At 38.2% G+C, this 22,493-nt stretch overlaps 1 protein-coding gene across 1 annotated transcript in view; it reads right to left on the bottom strand.

Moving 5' to 3' along the window:
- LOC115216545 (importin-5) overlaps window positions 1-20,270 on the bottom strand; it is a 119,686-nt gene extending 99,416 nt beyond the window's left edge. Inside the window, exon 1 of the mRNA XM_029786003.2 lies at window positions 20,118-20,270. Within this exon, the coding sequence (XP_029641863.1) occupies window positions 20,118-20,198 (81 nt within the window). The 5' untranslated portion in view covers window positions 20,199-20,270. The remainder of the gene's footprint in view (window positions 1-20,117) is intronic.
- Between the last annotated feature and the right edge of the window lie 2,223 nt (window positions 20,271-22,493).

Genomic DNA, 22,493 nt, shown 5'->3' on the forward strand with positions numbered 1-22,493 from the left:
TCTATTATTCTGTAAAATAATATTTAATTAGTTTAAATGTACACAAATACATAAAAATAATTTTTAATTCCATTAGACATTCTAAAATACTATTAAATTTCATTCAATTTTAAAAAGGTAAAATCAGACAGAACCTAATATATAAAATTTTCAGTTAATGTTCACTTTTCCAGGCTTGCATGGGTCAAATGGAATTTGTTGTGGCAGATTGTTTTGTATCCAGATGCCCTTTCTGTCACCAACCCTCACTTTTTTTCACGCAAGATAATATTTTCTGGTGGCCATACATGTTTTCCACAAAAGACTGGAAATGGACAACACTGCTTGTATGACAGTGAAGTGCATTTACAACCATCACCTGATGTTAGGACAAGAGTACACACATCATCATCATCATCTAACATCCATTTTCATTACTGACATGGGTTGGACGGCTTGACAGGAACCACACCAGGTTCCATGATCTGCTTTAGCTTTGTTTCTACAGCTGGATGCCCTTCCAAATGCCAACCACTTTACAGTGTACTGGGTGCTTTTTATGTGGTACCACCACCAACAAACACACAAGCACACACATACATATGAAGAGCTTCTTTCAGTTTTCATCAACCAAATCTAATCACAAAGCTTTGGTCAGCACAGGTCCATAGTAGAAAACATTTGCCCAAACTTTTTAATATGAACTCACCAAAGACTGCCCTTCGCTCTATGGTACAAAGATCCCATTTTAAAATGACCCAATTAAAATTTCATGTCAAATTACTGCAGGCATCTGCTTATTAATGCAAAACTATCTTACTATACTGTAAAATATAATTACCAACTAAATGTGGCAGTCCCATAGAGGACGATGCTACTATTGTTTTTAGCCCCAGGAGGACATCTCCTCAAGCTGGCTAATGACTCACTGTCAGTGTCCGATTAGTATTTGTGAGGGGAAATCATTGTTCCCATCTCTAGCTTTACATGATACACACAGACCGGTCTGAAGAAGAACTGAAAACAAACATCTAATGCACTTGCTTTTGCATGGGAAAGGTGATGAGTAACATTGAAGTTTCACCAGTCCTTGACCTCATTGACTCAACATGGATCCTTTTCATAGATTATGTATTAAGTAGTGTTGGAGGAGTCTGGTTCAGTAAGTACAATTAATTCTTAGTTATATTTTACTACAGTTAGCTGAAGTACACACACACAGATACATAAAGTGAGAAAGGGAGACGGACAGACAGTTATAAACTTTAAAAGTGTCTGAAAAACGTTTCACCTGATCTTATTTTAGGAAAATAATAGTAGAGAGAGAGAGAGGAGTAATGCTAGCTGATAATCTGCAGTATTAAACAGTAAAGCCAAACTAAAGATAAAATAATTAGCAAGAGGATTGAAGAAGTAGAGCAAAACTAGGATTAACATTAAGAAATGTAAGATAAATACTAAGAAATATAAAATATATATATAAACTCCTAAAGATTCTTTTCAATTCAACAGACAAAAGTTTGTGGATAGATTAAGATACCTACCAGGTGATGGGTGACATAATGATGGAATAGCATGGTAGAGTCAGAAAAGGTAAGAGACAAGCCAGGAGAGAAAGGAAGAGGGTAATAACAAACAGAACCACGAAGCCAGACAATTAGTATAGCTACCTAAAGGAGAAATTGAAAGCAAGAGGGTGACCAATGTTCTTTGCTATGAGATATGGATGTCAGGAGTTCCACAATGTGAAACCTGCCGATAGTAATGGTTTCAAACTTTAGCATAAAGCCAGCAGTTATGAGAAGGGAAGTAAGTTGATTACATCAACCCCAGTGCTCAACTGGTACTTATTTTATCAACCCTGGAAGGATGAAAAACAAAGTAGGCCTCGGCAGAATTTGAACTCAGACGGTAATGACAGATGAAATGCTGCTAAGTATTTTGCCCTGCATGCTAATGATTCTGCCAGACCACCGCCACTGCCACCAATAATAATAATAATACTAATAATAATAATGTGTTGTCATGTACATTGTTTTGTCTTGGCATAAAAGATGGGCTACAACAAATATTCTGCTCAATACCACAGATTTGGTTGTCAGATGTTTGACCATAACCAGTTAAGCATGTCCCTTAGTGACTGACGATATGTGCATCTCTGATCACAAGCCAAAATAGTGGGGGAGCATCATAGCCATGTGTTGAGAGGAATTCTTTGGGGTTGAAATAATTCACCTCTGAAAATATGGGTATTTCGTTCAACATCATTAAAAGACAGAATTTGTTGAAGCAGATTGTCTATGGCAAGATTCCCTTCCTGTTTCCAAGTAAGGCAATATTTCCCTGCGGCCAGAATATCACAGAATATTGGAAACAAAGAGCATTGCTTGCATAACAGTGACACTCATTTACAACTATCATGCAATGTCAAGATAAGGAGAGAATAATACACACACACACACACACACACAGATATATAGAAGAAGACATTCACCCAAGGTGTCACACAGTGGGACAGAACCTGAAACCATGTGGTTGGGAAGCAAACTTCTTACCATACAGCCACACCTGTACTTACAAGTGTATTAATTTTCTTTCTCCAGAAGAAAACAGACTTTGGAACTTCTTGTAACCAGCTCTGATTCAATTTTCAACTTTACCCTTAACTCTTACAGCAGCTTACACAATTGTCCAGAAACAAATGTGCACTCCAACTTGTGACTAATGCCAACTACTTCTATGATAGTCTACACTCAAAAACCTATCTTTAAATGACAATTATTTTGCTATAAGTTCAAATTCCACAAGAGTTAACTAAAAATTTCTTTGACAGTAACAAAATAGCTTAACTCTAATACTAACCCCCTTGAGATTGCCTCTGGCTTTATGGTACAAATTTCCAGTTTTCAAGTGAACTAATTTAAAAACTTCCTCCAAAATTTCATGTTAATTCATGTTTCAAATATCAACTTAATACATATATGTATGTAAGAACAGAGAATGGAATTCCAGAGGGCTAATGTCTCTGAGAAGGAAGACTGCCATAGTAATTAATGAGAGGATGAGTGGTGGGCAGAATCTGGGTGACAACAGGAAGAGACTAGCCATTTCTAAAAAAAGAGATGGCCATGGTAGAAGTAAAAGTAGAACAAGGAGATAGCATGTCTACGGGGTAGCAGTGCAGTTGTGAGCCACTTCATGATAATCAGTTTCATGGCCAGGGTAGGGGAAAATGCATGTGCAATAATAGCACTACCCATATGTGAAAATAGTAGCCCAGTGTGGGGTCCCACTTGAGTATTTTGTAAAACTGCTGAATGCCAAAGTATTTTCTGAAACAAAAGACAAAAATCCCAGTCTTTGCAATAAAGTTTTTGCTGCCATAAGATATGAGAATTCACTTGTATTTTGCCAATGTGCTCCAACTTCTTGCACAAAAGCAAATGTATGAGTTCGCGAAAAACATTCCAAAATTTCCCTCTTAAAGACTGCTTTACGAGAGGAAGCAAACCATATATAGTAAATGCTAACATATTTCTCTCATTTCACATATCAGCTTAAAAAAAAGAGAGGGGGTGCAGAAACTAATAACTGTTTACATTAGAGATTGTTAAAAAGTAGTAGCACCTCAGAAAGAAGGGTCATACATCTGTAGTTATTCCCACAAAGCATCTAAATGTGGTTTCAATTGATTCAATAATACATTAGGGTTGCATGTTCACCACTCTCTTACCAAAAGACAGCACCTCAACATATCCACAGATAACTATTGATACAGATGAATATCAAATTTTATATATATATGATAGGGTACTGGAAAATTTCTGGCTTTAAAGGTATTACTCATACATTTACTTTTGTGTAAGGTGGAGCACATTGGCAAAATTCAAGTGAATTCTCATATCTTATGGCAGCAAAAACTTTATTGCAAAGACTGGGATTTTTGTCTTTTGATTCAGAAAATACTTTGGCATTCAGCAGTTCTACAAAAGGCTCAAGTGGGACCCCACACTGGGATACTATTTTCACATATGAGTAGTGCTATTATTGCACATGCATTTCCCCTACCCTGGCCATGAAAGGTATTACCCGGTTGGAGACCCAACCTTCTGAGTTCTTTTACAAGGCTTATAAAAACTGAAGGACTGCTGCAATAAGTGTGTGAATCTGAGGGGAGAATACATTTAATAAAATCATAATTAACTGACCCTCCTGTACTTTCTTTTAACAAAGCCAGGATTTTTTCAGCACCCCCTAGTGTGTGTGTGTGTTACACACACATAGATATATATCATTTTTAAAAAGGCAGCAAGCTGGTTAAATCGTCAGAGCATCATAAGAAATACTTTGCAGTATTTATTCAAGTTCTTTATGTTCTGAGTCGAGATTCCACCAAAAGCAACTTTGCCCAATCAAATATCAGTCAAACACTGAGGTTGATGCATCAACTAACCTTGTGCCTAGAGCAGAAACTATTTAATTCTTTTATTCTATTACTTGTTTTAGTTATATTGACTGTGGTCATGCTGGAGCACTGCCTTTTAGTCAAAGAAATCAACCCCTAGACTGATTCTTTGTAAGCCTGGGACTTATATTGGGCTCTTTTACCGAACTGTTAAGTTACAGGGACGAAAACACACCAAGATCGGTTGTCAAACACAGACACTAACACACGAATATATACATATATATATACGACAGGCTTCTTTCAGTTTCTGTCAACCAAATCCACTTACAAGGCTTTGGTCAACTCGAGGCTATAGTAGAAGACACTTGCCCAAGGTCCCATGCAGTGGAACAGAAACTGGAACCATGTGGTTGGGAAACAAGCTTCTTACCACACGGCCATGAAGAAACAAAAGTATACAAAAAAAAACTCATGCCTTTAATATGTAACTTTATACACTGAGGCAAAAAAAAAAGTACACCAATGTTCTCTTTTTAAATATCAACACATGTGCCCATTAAGTTAACCTACATTCATTGAATACCAGTTGCATGGTGTCACCTCTATCAAACATACATTTCTCTTCAATGCTTATAATTCAGTTCTGAAAACCGATTCTGTTCTTCAAACAATCTAGTGAAGAAATAAATGTAAACTATTGCCTAGAGTTATCACTTATATACAACCATCACCATCATCATCATCATCATCGTTATTGCAGTGATTGAACTTGTACTGATGAAGGATGATCAAATCCTGGAGAAAAGGTCACATAAAAACTTTGATGTAAGGCTGATTGAATGCATGTCTTTTGGTTTCATTGTTTTCAATAGAATGTTGAATAAAGCACGCTTCCACCCCTACGGCCTCCAAAACAACCAAGTAATGGCATTTATATAAACTGTACAGTTTGTTGTGTGCAAGTTATGTTAAGTGAGTTAAACTATTCGTCTAATCACTTTATTTATTTATGGTGTTTAGATTAGACGTGAGATTGTTTTCCTACTTTTTTTTTTTGGACTATATTTCAGGTCACTGGATAATACTCTTGTCAAAAAGTACTTCTTGTTACAAACACCACAGTTGAAACGAACTGATTATTAGCCATCAAAAATAATAAAACAGAAAATGCAAAATAGGATCTTTTAGGTCTGACCGGCAGTTTTTAAAAATAATTTCCACGTAACTAAACACTTTTAAACTTTGTATACTGGTAGAATGTGTTTATAAAACATCTTTTTCTCTTGGCTTTATTGAAAAAATTCTATAGTTTGTAAGATATTTGGGGTTTTTTTTTCTTCAATTTCTGCAATTTCAACCAATCAATGACGTCTACTGAGGTGAAAACATTCTGTGCCATATGAATATGTCCCTCGTTTAAGAAACAGATTGGGTTTATTTACATTTGTGAAGAAAAAAAAAGATACCCTTCCCCCCACCCCTAACCCTAAAACAGATTGAAATACAATAGATCGATACTAGGATCATAATTATGGGTGACAATTTCATATGACACTGCTAGAAAAAACTGCCGTTCAAACCGAAAAGATCCACGAAATATATATATATCATCATCATCATCATCATCATCATCATCATTTAGCGTCCGTTTTCCATGCTAGCATGGGTTGGACGGTTCAACTGGGGTCTGGGGAGCCCGAAGGCTGCACCAGGCCAGTCAGATCTGGCAGTGTTTCTACAGCTGGATGCCCTTCCTAACGCCAACCACTCCGAGAGTGTAGTGGGTGATTTTATGTGCCACCGACACAGGTGCCAGACGAGGCTGGCGAACGGCCACGCTCGGATGGTGTTTTTATGTGCCACCGACACAGGTGCCAGACGAGGCTGGCAGACGGCCACGCTCGGATGGTGTTTTTATGTGCCACCGACACAGGTGCCAGATGAGGCTGGCAGGTGCCAGACGAGGCTGGCAGACGGCCACGCTCGGATGGTGTTTTTATGTGCCACCGACACAGGTGCCAGATGAGGCTGGCGGACGGCCACGATCGGATGGTGTTTGTTACGTCCCCAAAGCACGGAGGCCAGTCTATGCGGTACTGGCTACGGCCACGTTCGGATGATTTTCTTGTGTGCCACGGCACTGGTACCACAAAGATACAAATTCCATTATATATATATATTCGTGGATATATATATATATATCCAAAACTAGACTGAAGTACTGCCAAAACTAGACTGAAGTACTGTACTTTTAGAGAGAAAAAAAAAACTAGTCTAAGTTTAATAACAGTTGTTCTTTTAAAAAAAAATTCAATTAGCTTCACACAAAACTTAAACCCAATCTCAAACCACACCTCCACCTCCGCCACAATACTGTCGGAATAAAGGACAAACATAAAGCAAGAGAATTAACGTCTACAGAAACACCCGGCTACAGAGAATTAAACTTAACACGAGACGAAAGAGTAGGTTAACATGTGTTCAACTAATTTGTGTCGAGGGAGTTCCCGCGCTATCTAAAATTGAAGGTGGAGGAGTAAGTGAAAGAATGTGAGAGAGGACAGATAAATTTCATATAGTGCAGTCCTATATTTTTACTTTCTTTGTCAACCATTACGTCTGCAGTTTTATTATACAAGTCAAAGGTTTTTGCTGCGAGTGCGTGTGTACACAAGCACGAGAAATTAAAAGGGCCATAAAGATAAGCTATTATAAATCGTTTATTTTATTACATAAAAAGGTTATTACGTTATGAAAAATAAAAATTAATTACATATATACATACACACACACACATATATATATATATGTACATACACACACATATACATATGCATACACACATATACATACATATATACATACACACATACATATAAATATATATCCATAGCTATATATACATATACACACACACATATATATATATATATATATCCATAGCTATATATACATATACACACACACACACATATATATCCATAGCTATATATACATATACACACACACACATATATATCCATAGCTATATATACATACACACACACACACACACATATATATATATATATAATATATATATATATACATACACTTTTATATCCTTCTGTGGGCTACCTCAAAGACGAGTGACAAAGATCTCATCTTTATGGCTGGAGATTTTAATGGGCATGTAAGACAACAATCTGGTATCTTCAATGGTGCATATAGGGGTCATGGAGTTGGTACCAGAAATGAAGCGGGAACTAGGCTCCTGGATTTCTGTGATGCAAATAACCTATTGATCTGCAACACCAACTTCAGGAACCAGCTAACCTATCAATCAGGTGACTCAGTTAACCAGATCGATTTCATTCTCACTAGACAGCAGGATGCATGGGTGCTCTTAAATACAAAGACCCTTCCTAGTGAAGAATGTTCCCCACCCAACATAGACTAGTTATTAGTGACTTTTAGACTCTAGGTCTGAAGGATATCAAAAACCAGGCCAATCTGGAGAAGGACTTGGAAGATTAGGAACCCTTCACATGGTCAGAGATTTGGGGATATTCTTACCGAGAAATGTGATAAGGAGGAGGAGTTACAGTCCTGTGATATAGAAGGCAGCTGGGAATTCCTGCAAGACAGCTTGCTGAGTGCCACAGGCCAAATCTGTTGCTGGTGCAAAGTCCCTTCCAGACCTAGGGTAACATGGTGGTGGAACAATACTGTAGACAGGGCCATTAGAGCAAAGAAACAGGCTTGGAATGCCTGGAAGAGTGGAGGTAGCAGGAGAATGTGTCAGATAACCAAAAGGAAAGCTAAGAAACACGTTTATATAGCTAAGGGAGTGGCAGAAAAGAAGTTTGCCAATGTTCAGTAATGTGAGGAACAAAATTGTATTTTGGATTGCAAGAAAGTGTGTGAGAAAATGTGTCCACATAGATGGTGCCCTTGCGTTTAATGATTCTGCAAAGAAAAAGGCTTGGAGAAGCCATTATGAAAGACTGTTGAATATGGAGAATGAATGGGAGGAGGAGAGTCTTCCAATGGTTGACCCAATTGAGGGACCAGCTATCCGAATCGACAATACAGAGGCAGATAAAGCAATTAAGGATATGAAGACAAGGAAAGCACCTGGCCAATCATGATTCACTGCTGGGATACTTAAAATATCGGGCAGTGTGAGTTATCGCCTGGTCATCCACATTGTAAATCAGGTAGTTCATGAAAGAGTCATACCCACTGACTGGTGTAGCAGCATCATAATCAACTGCTACAAAGGGGAAAGGTGATGCTTTAGATAGAAATAACTACAGGGGTATTAAATTATTGGATCAGGTGATGAAAGTTACAGAGAGGATCATAGCCCAACTAATTAGGGAGAGAGTTAGCCTAGATGAGATGTAGTTTGGTTCTGTACCAGACAGAAACACCACTGATGCTATATTTCTGCTAAGGAGAAATACCAAGCCAAAGATAAACCTCTGTACTTGGCTTTTGTTGACTTGGAGAAAGCCTTTGATAGGATCCTCCGATCCCTTATCTGATGGTCAATGCGGAAACAGGGGATAAACGAGTGGCTAGTAAGAGCTGTAAGAGCCCTGTACAAGGATGCTGCCAGTAAAGTGAGGGTTGGCAACAAGTATAGTGAAAAATTCCAAGTAGAAGTAGGGATTCACCAAGGATCAGTCTTCAGCCCCTCTTATTAATTATAGTCCCCCAGGCAATAACAGAGGAATTCAAGACAGGATGCCTCTGGGAGCTCCTCTATGCTGATGACCTTGCTCTAATAACCGAGTCACTGCCAGAACTGGAGACAAAGTTTAGGGTGTAGAAGCAAGGCCTAGAATCAAAGGGCCTTAGGGTTAACCTAGCAAAAACCAAAGTCTTAGTAAGTAGGAAGACTGTCAAATCACAACCCCCTTCAGGTAGATGGCCCTACTCAATCTGTAGAAAAGGCATGGGTAGAAATTCCATATGATGCACCCGGTGTAAGCTATAGACACATAAAAGGTGCAGTAATATCAAAGGTAGGTTAACTGGGAAAATAGCTTTTGTGTGTGCGACAGATGCCCTGGGGCAATAAACACTGAAGATGTACAGAAAACAGATTCAACCACATGCTAGGGGGAGAAACTAGTAGTTAATAGCTTCTGCTACCTAGGCAAACAAGTCTGTAGTGAAGGTGGTTGCTCTGAGAGTGTAGCGACTAGAGTAAGAAAGAATAGCCTGGGCAAAGTTCAGGAGCCCCTACCTCTGCTGGCAACTAAGGGCCTCTCGCTCCAGGTGAAAGGTAGACTGTATAATGCATGTGTGCAAACTGCCATGCTACATGGTAGTGAAACATGAACCATGATTGCTGAGGACATGCGTAGGCTTGAAAGAAATGAAGCTAGCATGATCTGTGCATACACAACAGAGTGTAAGCGCCGTGAGAGAAAAGCTGGGCATAAGAAGTATCAAATGTGGGGTGCAAGAGAGGCAACTGCACTGGTATGGCCATGTTTTATGTATGAATGAAAACAGCTGTGTGAGGAAGTGCCACTCCCTAACTGCAGAAGGAACCTGTGGAAAAAGTAGACCCAGAAAGACATGGGATGAGGTGGTACAGCATGACCTTCAAACATTGGGCCTCACAGAGGCAACGATAGGATACTGAGACCTTTGGAGATACGCTCTGATTGAGAAGACCCGGCAACTAAAGTGAGATTGCAGTCACGCATGTCCGGCCCTGTTAAGAATACCCCTGGTGCGTCAGGCAATACCATATGCTTCAGAAGACCTGTTGAGTCAAGTAACACAAATATCATAGCTGGGGCCAGTGCCCCCGACTGGCTCCCAGTCCAGTAGCCTGTAAACAGCACCATCTGAACGTGGTCAATGCCAGGTCCACCTAACTGGCATGTAAAAAGCACTAACTGATCGTGGCCGATGCCAGTACTCCCTGACTGGCTCTTGTGCCGGTGGTATGTAAAAAGCACCATCCGAACATGATCAATGCTAGGCCCACTTGACTGGCTCCTGTGTCAGCAGTACGTAAAAAGCACCCACTACACTCTTGGAGTGATTGGCATTAGAAAGGACATCCAGCTGTAGAAACATTGCCAGATAAGATTGGAGCCTGGTGCAGCTACTGGCTCTCCAGACTTCAACCAAACCATCCAACCCATGCCAGCATGGAAAATGGACATTACACGTTGATGACGATATATTCTTTCTTTTATTCTTTTAATTACTTCAGTCATCTGACTGCAGCTATGCTTGAGCACTGCCTTTAGCCAAACAAATCGACCTCAGAACTTATACTTTGTAAGCCTAGTACTTATCCTATCGGTCTCTTTTGCCAAAATGCTAGGTTAAAGGGATGTAAACACACCACCATCAGTTGTCAAGTGATGTTGGGGGGTGGGACTAACACAGACACACAAACACACACACACATATATACAACGGGCTTCTTTCAGTTTCCGCTTACCAAATTTACTCACAAGGCTTTGGTTTGCCCAAGGCTATAGTAGAAGATACCTGCACAAGGTATCATAACTGCAATTTCCATTTGATTTTTATTTTGATGTTGGTGTTGATGTACTTGACTCAATAGGTCTCCTCAAGCACAACAGGTCACTCTACGATCCAAGGTTAGCACAGCAGGTCGTCCTGTGAGCCATGAACTCACTTCATTTGTTGGGTCTTCGCAGTCACAGCATATCTCAGAGGTCTCGGTCTTTCGTCATTTCCACTGTGAGGCCCAACGTGCCACCGGCACGGGTATCACAACTACAATATCCATTTGATTTTTATTTTGAAATTGATGTACTTGACTCAATAGGTCTCTTCAAGCACAACATGTTGCCCTATGATTTAAGGTTAGGGCAACAGGCTGTCCTGCGAGTCATGAACTCACTTCATTTGTCGGGTCTTCACAGTCACAGCATATCTCCAGAGATCTCGGTCTTTCGTCATAGCCTCTGTGAGGCCCAAAGTACAAAGGTCATGCTTGACCACCTCATCCCATGTCTCCCTGGGTCTACCTCTACCCCGGATTCCTTCAACTATTTGGGAGTGGCACTTCTTCACACATCTCGGATCTTTTCAGTTTGAATGGCAGTTTTTCTAGCGGTGTCATATGAAATTGTCACCCATAATTATGACGTTAGTATCGATCTATTGCATTTCAATCTGTTTTAGGGTTGGGGGTGGTGGGAAGGGTATCTTTTTTTCTTCACAAATGTAACTAAACCCAATCTGTTTCTTAAACGAGGGACATATTCATACGGCACAGAATGCTTTTTACCTCAATAGACATCAGTGATTGGTTGAAATTGCAGAAATTGAAGGAAAAAAAACCCAAATATCTTACAAACTATAGAATTTTCTCAATAAAGCCAAGAGAAAAAGATGTTTTATAAACACATTCTACCAGTTTAAAATTTTTTTTAGTTACCTAGAAATTATGTTAAAAACTGCCGTTCAAACTCTTCTCTATGGCTCAGAGACCTGGATCACTTACCGCAGTCACATCTGTCTCCTCAAGCACTTCCACCAGCGATGTATCCACACCATCCTCAACGTTCACTAGAGTGACTTCGTCACAAACATTGGAAGTCTTGGAGTGGGCCAAGATCCCCAGCATTGAAGCCACACCACTGAAGTACCCCCTTCGATGGGCGGACCGTGATGTCTGGCGCCACACGATCTTCATCACAGTCAGCAAGTTTGAGGAACAAAGAGACGCAGGAGGAAGGCGTGAGCCACCTCTGACACCACACTGGATGTTACCTTCGTCTGTGGACACTGCTCACGAACCTGCCTTTCCCATATTGGAATTGTCAGTCATGAGCGTGCATGCACGCGACGTGGACAGCCTTCCTGATCTTCATTTGCGAAGCCGAGCCATGATATATATATATATATACACACACATGGAGGAGTCAGAAAGTAATACAATTTTAATTGCAATACTTTCTAGCTCACCCTTCTGCGTGTGTGTGTACACACTCATACAAACAATAGGGAACAAAACTATATAATCTCTAGTTTTGGAAATCTCTAGCATGGAAATATAAAACGAAGTTTCGCAATGCAAGAAACAGATTCAACAAACATTTTCTCTATCTTGATGTTTCCACAAGACTGGTTGTGAACCAGTGGTAGGACACACACACACACACACACATCGAGAGTGAGAGAAAGGGGCTTCTTTCAGTTTCCACCTACTAACTCCAATTACAAGGCATTGGTTGGCCCAAGGCTACAGTAAAAACATTTGCACAAACTGCCATGCAGTAGGGCTGAACCCAGAGCCATGTGGTTGAGAAGCAAACATTTTACCACACAGCCACATAAATGTGTGATTGTGTGTGAGCGCACATACACATTTATATATGTATGCATGTGTATGTATAGGAAGAACTTGCCAAAAACTATCCAAATATACTCTCATCTGACCCATAAACATGCAAAAGTAGACTTTCATGACACACACACACACATACATATAAATACTTCTTTATGTTCTCCTCTTGCCTGCTGGTTTATTGACATGTAAAACGAGCAGCTGGAATAATCTAGCAATTTGCTATAAGGACTTGCCAAGCCTATTTTTGCCGTGCTAGTCATGCACTTATCTAGAGGCAGATGATGAGATTGAACTCAGATGGAACAAAGTTGAAATAGATGCAGAGCAAAGCATCTTGTACGACACATCAGCATTCTGACAATTCAAAATGCCCTGGATTTACCTTGTTATCTTTTACTTGTTCCCATCATTGGGGGCTGTGGCCATCCTAGAGCACCATCTTGAAGGGTTTAAGTGAAACAAATTGACCCGTCTATTTTTGCCAAACTGCTAAATTACAGGGACATAAACATCAGTTGTCAACTGGTGGTGGGGGACAAACACACACACAAAGACACGCATAGGTATATACATATATATATATATGCACAAGACGCTTCTTTCCGTTTCAAATCCACTCTCAAGGCTTTGGTCAGCCCAAGGCTATAGTAAATGCCACTTGCCCAAGGCGCCATGCAGTGAAACTGAACCTGGAACCATGTGGTTGGGAAGCAAGCTTCTTACGACACAGCCACACCTGCACCTTTTGATGACATATTTTCTTTATTGATCATGAGAAGATAACAGGTTAAGTTGATGAAGGTGTTTGAACTTGTCTCTTTCCCTTTTTCTCCACACACATACATTATATACAACCACAACTATATATAGTTTTAATGTTTTATTATCCAACACACTCACCAGTTCAATTTCCACGCATTTATTATTTATATCTTTTTCTTCTAAAATTTTAATTGCTTTTGCAACCTTGTCAATGGATGTTGGCTGTCCATTACTACTGGAGTCCCAATAATAGACAGAGTCAACTTCCATTGACAAGGTTGCAAAATTAATGAAAATTTTGGAAGAAAAAGTATAAATAATGAATGGAAATTGAACCGGTGAGTGTGTTAGATAATAAGGAATTAAGACAATGACTTTCCCCAGACAACATAATTTGCTTCAACACACAAGTTCACAAAGAATCTTGCAAACCAGATACCAAAACAAAGTACACCAGTTTAACATAACTTGTCCTTTTAATCGAAAGTCACCTGCTGTTATTCTCGTTGTTTGTAGTTGTAATCGTGTAACATTTTCTGTTTTCTCGCTTTTTTTTTTTGTCCGTGTTGTCACACTTATTTGCCCACTTCCTTCCAAAAATTTAATGTCCTTAGCTTAGATTTTTGGGGCCTACCAATTTTGAAGTCTCAAGTGTAACAGGCCGAAACTGTAGTGATAATTGGAAACTTGACTGATGAATAGAAAGCCACGTCTGTTCTGTCCGTCCTTATAGCATCCATCTGCCCATATGTTTTCGTTGTCATCCATTACGTTGTTCCATTTTGGGGATTTATATATATATATACATACACACACAGGGTGCGATGGGTAAATTGTCACCATTTTATATTTTTAATTTCTCACATGTGCATTGTCTGTTTTTGATTTTATCAACTAGAGTACAGTAGGGTCAGTTGGGTACCAACTGTGAGAAAAACAGCACCATGAAATGGCATGTTGGAAAAGGCATGTTGTAGTGCTTGGAATTCACACCAGAAGCTCCAATATGAACATTTCAGAGTGTTTGGATGTCAATCTGAGGACATGTACCAAGAGTGATAAAAATCAAACATCCAGTGAACATCATGGTGTTTGGAGTGATCACTAATGATGGCGACATTATGCCTCCATTCATCTTCCCACACAGCCTCACACTCAACATGGAGGCCTACATCAAATACCTGGAGGAGGTAGTGATGCCCTGGGTCAAGAAGGTGGCTGCTGGAAGACCCTATGTCATGCACACTAAAGTTATATATCCAGTGAAGGAAAACTGCTTTAATTTCTAGCCTTTGCAAATCCTCTGCATTCAAGGCCTACATTTCATTACTATACAGCACTTGCCTCATATACAAGTATCATAGACTTCCTTTCATTCTGAAGGAGATAACAGCTCCTTGAACTTTTTCCAACTCCTTCCTATACTGGCTACTCTGCTTTCAGATCTCCTACCACCACTGCTAAATAGGTCACCTAGGTAACAGAAGCTATAAATCACTCCTAGTCAGTTTTGTATTATTAGTACCTATTGCCCCCTTGTACTTGCTGCATGTGACATCTACTCTCTTTGTTGTTTGCTTGTGATTCCACAATGATCTCCAAATCTTGTGAACATCCAGTTTGCAATGAGTACACCATATGGAATTCTAGCCAACTCCTTTTCTACATACACAGCATAGTCATTTCCTTGATAGTAGCAGAGTTTTGTCTTCTCTTCTTACTAACTAATAATTTAGTCTTTAAGTTTACTTTGAAGAACCTTGATTTTTTTTGGTTCCATATCAAGAACTTCTCTAATTCTATTGGAGATTTGGTAAAAAAAATATAGGTCATAAGCACACTGGAGTTCTCACACAGTTGGTCTTAACATTTTACTGATATACCTTGGAAGACTACAACAAACAGAAAGGGACTGAGGAGTGAACCTTCACGGACTCCAATTTGAACATCAAATTCATTGCTGAATACACTGCTATGCTTCTGAATATCTCATATAGCTCTCACAAGTCTTTCATCTAACCCTAGCTTATCACTGACCTCCAGCTCACTGGGCATGAAACCTTGTCAAATGTTTTCTAAGTCAACAAATGCCAGGTATAGAGGCTTAATCTTGACTAAGTACTTCTGTAGTTTTTTCACTAAGAAGATGACATCAGAAATACTTCTTTCTGGCACAAAACCAAACTACATTTCATCTCAGTTTATTCTCTTCCTATTCAACTGAGCTACAGCTATAACTCTTTCCGTAACTTTCATAATTTGATCAAACCAGTTGACACCTCTATAGTCTCCTCTCTTTAGCGCATCTCCTTACTCTTATAACACTTGATGCAGCTGCTACACTAACCATTGGATATGAACGTCCTCTTGTACTACTTAATTTATTATGCAAATAATTGGTCCTAGCACCACTTTGCTAGACATTCAAGCATTCCAACAGTAATTCCTGATAGACAGGGTGTCTACCCTGCCTTCTTATCCTTAATTACTCTATCCACCATACAGTGTCAACTTGGCTCATTCTATGATTGGGTATACTTATGTTCGACCCTTTCTCTCCTATGCATACTCATCATTCTACTCATAAGAGCATTTCTGTACTTCCTTCTTTTCATTCAGTATGCACTCCACAACATTCTGGTTTTCTTATCTTTCATACTCTACCTTGCAATCTAGCATGCTCCACACTTCTGATCTTCATATCTTAGAACATTGGCAAACTTCTTTTCACCTTTTCCCTTTGCTATAAATATACCTGACGTCTTCTGTTCTTGCATCTTTGCTAACCACTTTCGTCCAGTCCTTCCAGACATGTTACATACATGTGTGTATGTCATACAGAAGACAAAGTGGAAACAAAGTCTAATTATAAGGTAAATGCTAAACAAAAAAGGGATGAAGTAGATAAGTTTTGAATGTTTTGAGCTTAGACAATTCTTAGAAGAGATTAACAGAAAGAAGAAAGGAAAAACAGGAATAATGGAGAAAAGAATTTTAGTTTATCACCTCATGTTGGCACTGACTAGAGCTGTTAGCTCTAGATGATTGGAAATTAACAAGGAAAGTTATTTCATATTTACAAGGTCAGCTGGGGAGGTAACTGTGATCCAGTGTGCAATTAAAATTTTGGAGTGTTTGGAGAGAGAAGATAAGTTCTTGTTCACATTGGAAATATCAAAAAGATTGATCAACAAGTCAGAAATGACATGAAACTGGAGGATCATTGCCAAGGTTATCTTCAAACTATTTAGTGAATCTGTTGATCAGATGTCATCTTGTCAGTTCAAGAAGTTGCAAAGAGCACTTTAAGAAGTGGATTAGATAGGTAGAGGCACAGGTGGAGTCATATATAATAATACCTAGAAAGAGATAGGCACTAGACAGCTAGATGGATGTGAACAACTTTCACACATATCTACATTTGTACACATACATCACATTGTGTAATCTCCCATGATATGGCAAAAGCAATTTTCTTTATATTTCTTACAGTGGCACAGGGCTCAAATTTCAGGAATGGGGACAGTCTATTATAAGAACCCAAGAAGGATGAAAAGCAAGATTGACATCAGTGGAATCTGAACTTGGAACATTAAGAGATGCAGCAAATTATCGAAAGGCAAATGGCAATTTATCTGATGCTCTAAGATTCTGCCAATCTACTCACCTAAGAAATTAAATATGAAAAGTAAAAAGTACGATGATAGAAAAACGAATGTCACTTCATTTTTTTAAAACTTCCTATCTTGAACTTGCCAATACAAGAAAATGAGGCAGACAGTTTTAAAAAATGGGGTGCACAAAATTTCGAGAGGTGGTTAAAGATTCTACTGACAGAGATTTCCGATGAAAAGTCAAGATCAGAATAATAGCAAGAATAATTTAACGAAAAAGCGACACACAGGAACAATATACGACTATTTAGGATCTGACAAGTTCGAGGTTACTATTTTCATCAGTTTAGGAGGGCAGCAGAGATGGAACTGTTTCGACTTCTCTACTCTTGGATTTTCGGAGTCGATGAGTCTCTCCATCACTCGAGGGTTAATAAAATAAGTATCAGTATTATTTGTGACATTCTATCAACAATAACAAGAATACACCCGTCTCCATTACATAAATAAATATAATAAAATAGATCTGAAAAATCTAATCTTTCAAAACAAAACCCCGAGGGTATTCAGAAATCTAAGAAAAATATATAAAGAGAGATGTGAGCCATTAAGAACAGATGCAGAAAATTTATTTAATTTTTTAAATTAGAAAAATAAATTACTAGAAAAGAACTTATTGATTTTTTTCCAAACGAGGAGGACTCGGGTCAATTTTCGAATTACCATACTAGTTAAATTCATTCTTTTTTTTTTTTTTTATCTTGGCCCCTCTGGATCATAACAGACAATTCTGACTCCGAAAGCAACAGTTTGTTTATTACCGGATATCACATCTTTCAAGCAATTATATAATAATCAGTAATAAGTGTCTACACATGATTTTTAGTTAAACTTTCGATATATATATAAGAGAGAAATTCGACCGATCTAATATGACTAAATCATTCATCATTGACGTCAACACATTTCCAGCCGTTTTTACCGCCTTGATTGCTTCAGGCGGGATGAGTTCAGGAAGAATACCATGTCTGCATCTCTTCAATTCCTTCGGGAGGTTGTATTTCTGTCTTATGCCAGATCTAAACAATCTCACGACTAATTATTTTTTCCAACTTAATCCCTAATCCCGCCTTTTTTACTCCGATGCAAAAAAAAAAAAAAAGCTCTACAACAGATGTTGCTTCAACATGAACGTAGTAACAAAGAAAAAAAATTAGGTTTGAGTAATTACTTATTTGTCAGAGAAACACACATGGGTGGAATTTTGCCCACACCCTCGCCATCACACAAAAACGAACACAGAATTTTTACGCACCAGCATGCAAGGAAATATTTCTTAATATTCGAAAAATGGAATTCGTTTCTCCTTTTATTTTTTATTTTAACAGATTAAAAATTAAAAATATCTTTTAAACCCTCAGTTTAAATATAAGATGGTCGTCTCGATTCTATTTTTTGAGAGGAAGAAGAAACTAAGATCACACAAGTTTGTTAAAGACAGTAAAAAATTAAAGGTTAGATAGAAAGAAGGGCGTATTCACTTGATGCTCGGGTCTTAAGCATAAACTGTCATAAAAAAAAGGGCTTTCCTAGCTATTTGATAAAAAAAAGTTCAAACACATGGATATGTAGGAATTTTTCAAAGCTTTATAACAATCCTGAGAATCATGAGCATCTGGCTACATATACATGAATCAATAAATACACATGTGTAGTTTCAGTTCTCACCTGTTTAATATTAAAACTTATACACCTTAATCTACATACTGGATATACAATGAGACATGCTACGTTATTTTAGACATGTAGGCAGATATTTAATAAATAATCCGAAACATTGTCAATAATATTTAGCAACGTAGTAACAACTCGTCGTTATACATTATACATGTATATACGCACACACATAAAGTCTACATACATGTCTTATGTCTTGGGTTTAAATAAGCTAACCAAATTCAAATCAATTCTGTAATCGCATTATACATACATACATTCCTTCCTACATTATGGTTATATGCGGGTATGTAAAGGTGTATAACATGATGATGATAGAATAACATCCCACCGGCTTCGGGCCACATGGTAGAGAGAGCTTCTCGAAATTTGCTTTCTACACACATTCACTCGAAATAAATTTACGAAATACATTCGTAAATTTTCTTTTACCAGGTAAAAACTAAATCTGAATTTTTTGATTTTATACATCAAAGTTATTAAATGACAACAGATGTATAAATATATATTTTTAATATATATATATATAAATTCCTGAGGCGAATTAAGACTCCAATCCCAACGAATGTTCTGAATCTACTTATGGTAAAAAAAAAAAAAAATGATGGAGTCAGTCAAAAAAGCTGTAATATTTAAGACATTATTTCAAAGGTTAATATATTTGATAGAGCGAAAACAGACAATTTATAGTAAAGTAAAAATTATATATGCTGTTACTATCCTGGAGATATTTATGGAGAAGTTTGGTGGATCGATATAAAAATTATTTATGCAACGAAAGGATTCCATCATACAATGTTTGTTAAAACTATCGATTTTTTTTTTCTTTTTTCATTTTTTTTGGTAGATCATAGACAAAAATATGTCTTAGTTAACAACTTACAGTTGAACATGAGAAAAAAAAACGACCGGCAACGTGAGCGCAAAACCAACAAAAAAATCTCCATCTCAAAGCTAGTAACAGGATTCATACAAAAACTGTGTACACATGTTCCTAAAGAATTCATTGGGTAACATTCACAGAGAGAGATAAAGGCATCTAAAACATGATAAAGACACACGATTTGTCATCATTTATCCAACAATATACATATAAATGTAAGTATATATATAGATACAGATAGATATAGATATATATAACGAAAAAATATTTCTTCCCCCCCTCCTCTTAGCAAATATTCGCCGAATCGATTTACAGCGGTAAAGACAACTACAAGAGGCAGAAATAATTGAAGGAAATTTAGCAACGTAGATCTGTTGAAGTTTCTGTACCAACCTCGGAGTGTGTCCGAATGTCTTTATCCACGCTAAGAAGATTTCCCAACAAAGTTTCGAATTGTGTTTGATCGTCAGCCATGTTGTTATGTGTGATAAAAGGATGACCTCAAGTTCCCGCGTGTTCGCAACTAGTTCGCTTGCAGTTATCTCCTCTTGGCGATCTTTAATGATGATTATGATGATGATGATAATGGATCACCGGCCGTTGATTCATTAACGAACATGTGTGGGGTTGTCAAAGCACACTTAGATACTTTCCCTTTGGAGACAACGATATGCAGTTCACATTTTTTCATGTGTATATCTGTGTGTACGCTTATTACTGTTAGTAACAGATATTGATTTTAATTTTCATAGCATCATACGTGTGTGTCTATATATTATATATATATGTATGTATGTGTGTGTATCTATACTTTCATATTGTCGTGCAGTATATTCCTAATTAAGGTATATAAGTCAAAATCTTAAGGACGGTTTATATATATATATTATATCAATGGCGGTGCCCCAGCATGGCCACAGCTCGTGAGCTGAAACTAGATAAAATATAAAAATATCAAACATATAATATATATATATATATATATATATATAATAGCATAGATACCCGGCGTTGCTAGGGGTTAAAATGGCATAGTTTTTTTTTGTTTTATTTTTTGGGTCATGTGACTGCGGCGATGCTGGAGCAACGCCTTAGTCAAAGAAGTCCACCCCAGGATTTATTTTTTGTAAGCCTAGTACTTATTCGATCGAAGTATTTTGCCAAACACTGCTAAGTTGCAGGGACGTAAACACATCAGTTGTCGGGCGTTACAAGCACAGACACTCATACACACACACACACACACATATATATATATATATATATATATATATATATATATATATATATATATATATATATATATACATATATATATGTATGTGTGTGTGTAATATATATGGAAAAAAATGTCAAGATAGAAAAGGCTAAAATAATTTTATAAACAACATTTCATATATATATATATACATGTATATCATCATCATCATCATCATTTAACGTCCGCTTTCCATGCTAGCATGGGTTGGACGGTTCAACTGGGGTCTGGGGAGCCCGAAGGCTGCACCAGGCCAATCAGATCTGGCAGTGTTTCTACAGCTGGATGCCCTTCCTAACGCCAACCACTCCAAGAGTGTAGTGGGTGATTTTATGTGCCACCGACACAGGTGCCAGACGAGGCTGGCGAACGGCCACGCTCGGATGGTGTTTTTATGTGCCACCGTCACAGGTGCCAGACAAGGCTGGCGAAGATGATGATGATGATGATATATATATATACATGTATATGTATATATATATACATATATATATATATACATGTATATGTATACATATACACAAACATCATCATCATCGTTTAACGTCCATTTTCCGTGCTAGCACGGGTTGGACGGTTCGACCGGGGTTTGGGAAGCCAGGAGACTGGCAGTGGCCACGATCGGTTGGTACTTTTTACGTGCCACCGGCACAGAAGCCAGTCATATCAAACATATATATATATATATGTATGTATATGCATGTTATCCATGGACATTTTGGACAACATGCAAGGGGCTTCCATAGCATACATGGAGGCTACAGTTTTGGTTCATGCCGTGAGGAGGGAATCAGGCTGCTGGAGTTCTGTGATGCAAATGGTTTTATGGTTCAGGAAACCTGCCAGTCACCTACAGATCTGGTAGACACACTAGTCAAATTGAGTACATCCTCGCCAGGAAAAAGGAAAGATGGCTATTTTTAAATGCCAAAATCTTCCCAGGCGAAGAATGTACCCCACAATAATTGACTAGTAGTTAGTGACTTCAGGATTAGGGCTAAATGGATGCCCAGAAGACAACCAGCATGGCGAAGAAAGGTCTGGAAGCTTAAAGACCCTGCGAATGGACAGAGATTTAGAGACGTATTACTCAAAGCTTTTGACGAAATAGAGGGGGATATAGCATCACATGATGTGGAAGACAACTGGAAGTTTCTACAAGACAACCTGCTGAGGGCCACTGACCAGATCTGTGAGTGGTGCAAAGTCCTCTCTTGACCCAAGGTAACATGATGGTGGAACAATGTTGTTGACATGGTCATTAGGGAAAATAAATGACTTGGAAGGACTGGAAAAATGGTGGTAACTGGGAATTGTGTCAGACTGCAAGAAGGGAATCTAGGAGACAGATTTATTTACCAAGAGGGGAAGCAGATAACAAAAAATTTGCTAATGTTCTGCTCCATGAGGACCAAAGACTTGAAATATTTCGTGTTGCAAGATAGTGTGTGAGAGAATAGTGATGTTGTAGGAGAGAAATGTGTCCGCATGGATGATGGTTCACTTGCATT

This window comes from Octopus sinensis, linkage group LG10 (genome assembly GCF_006345805.1).
Source record: "Octopus sinensis linkage group LG10, ASM634580v1, whole genome shotgun sequence".
NCBI lineage: Eukaryota > Metazoa > Mollusca > Cephalopoda > Octopoda > Octopodidae > Octopus > Octopus sinensis.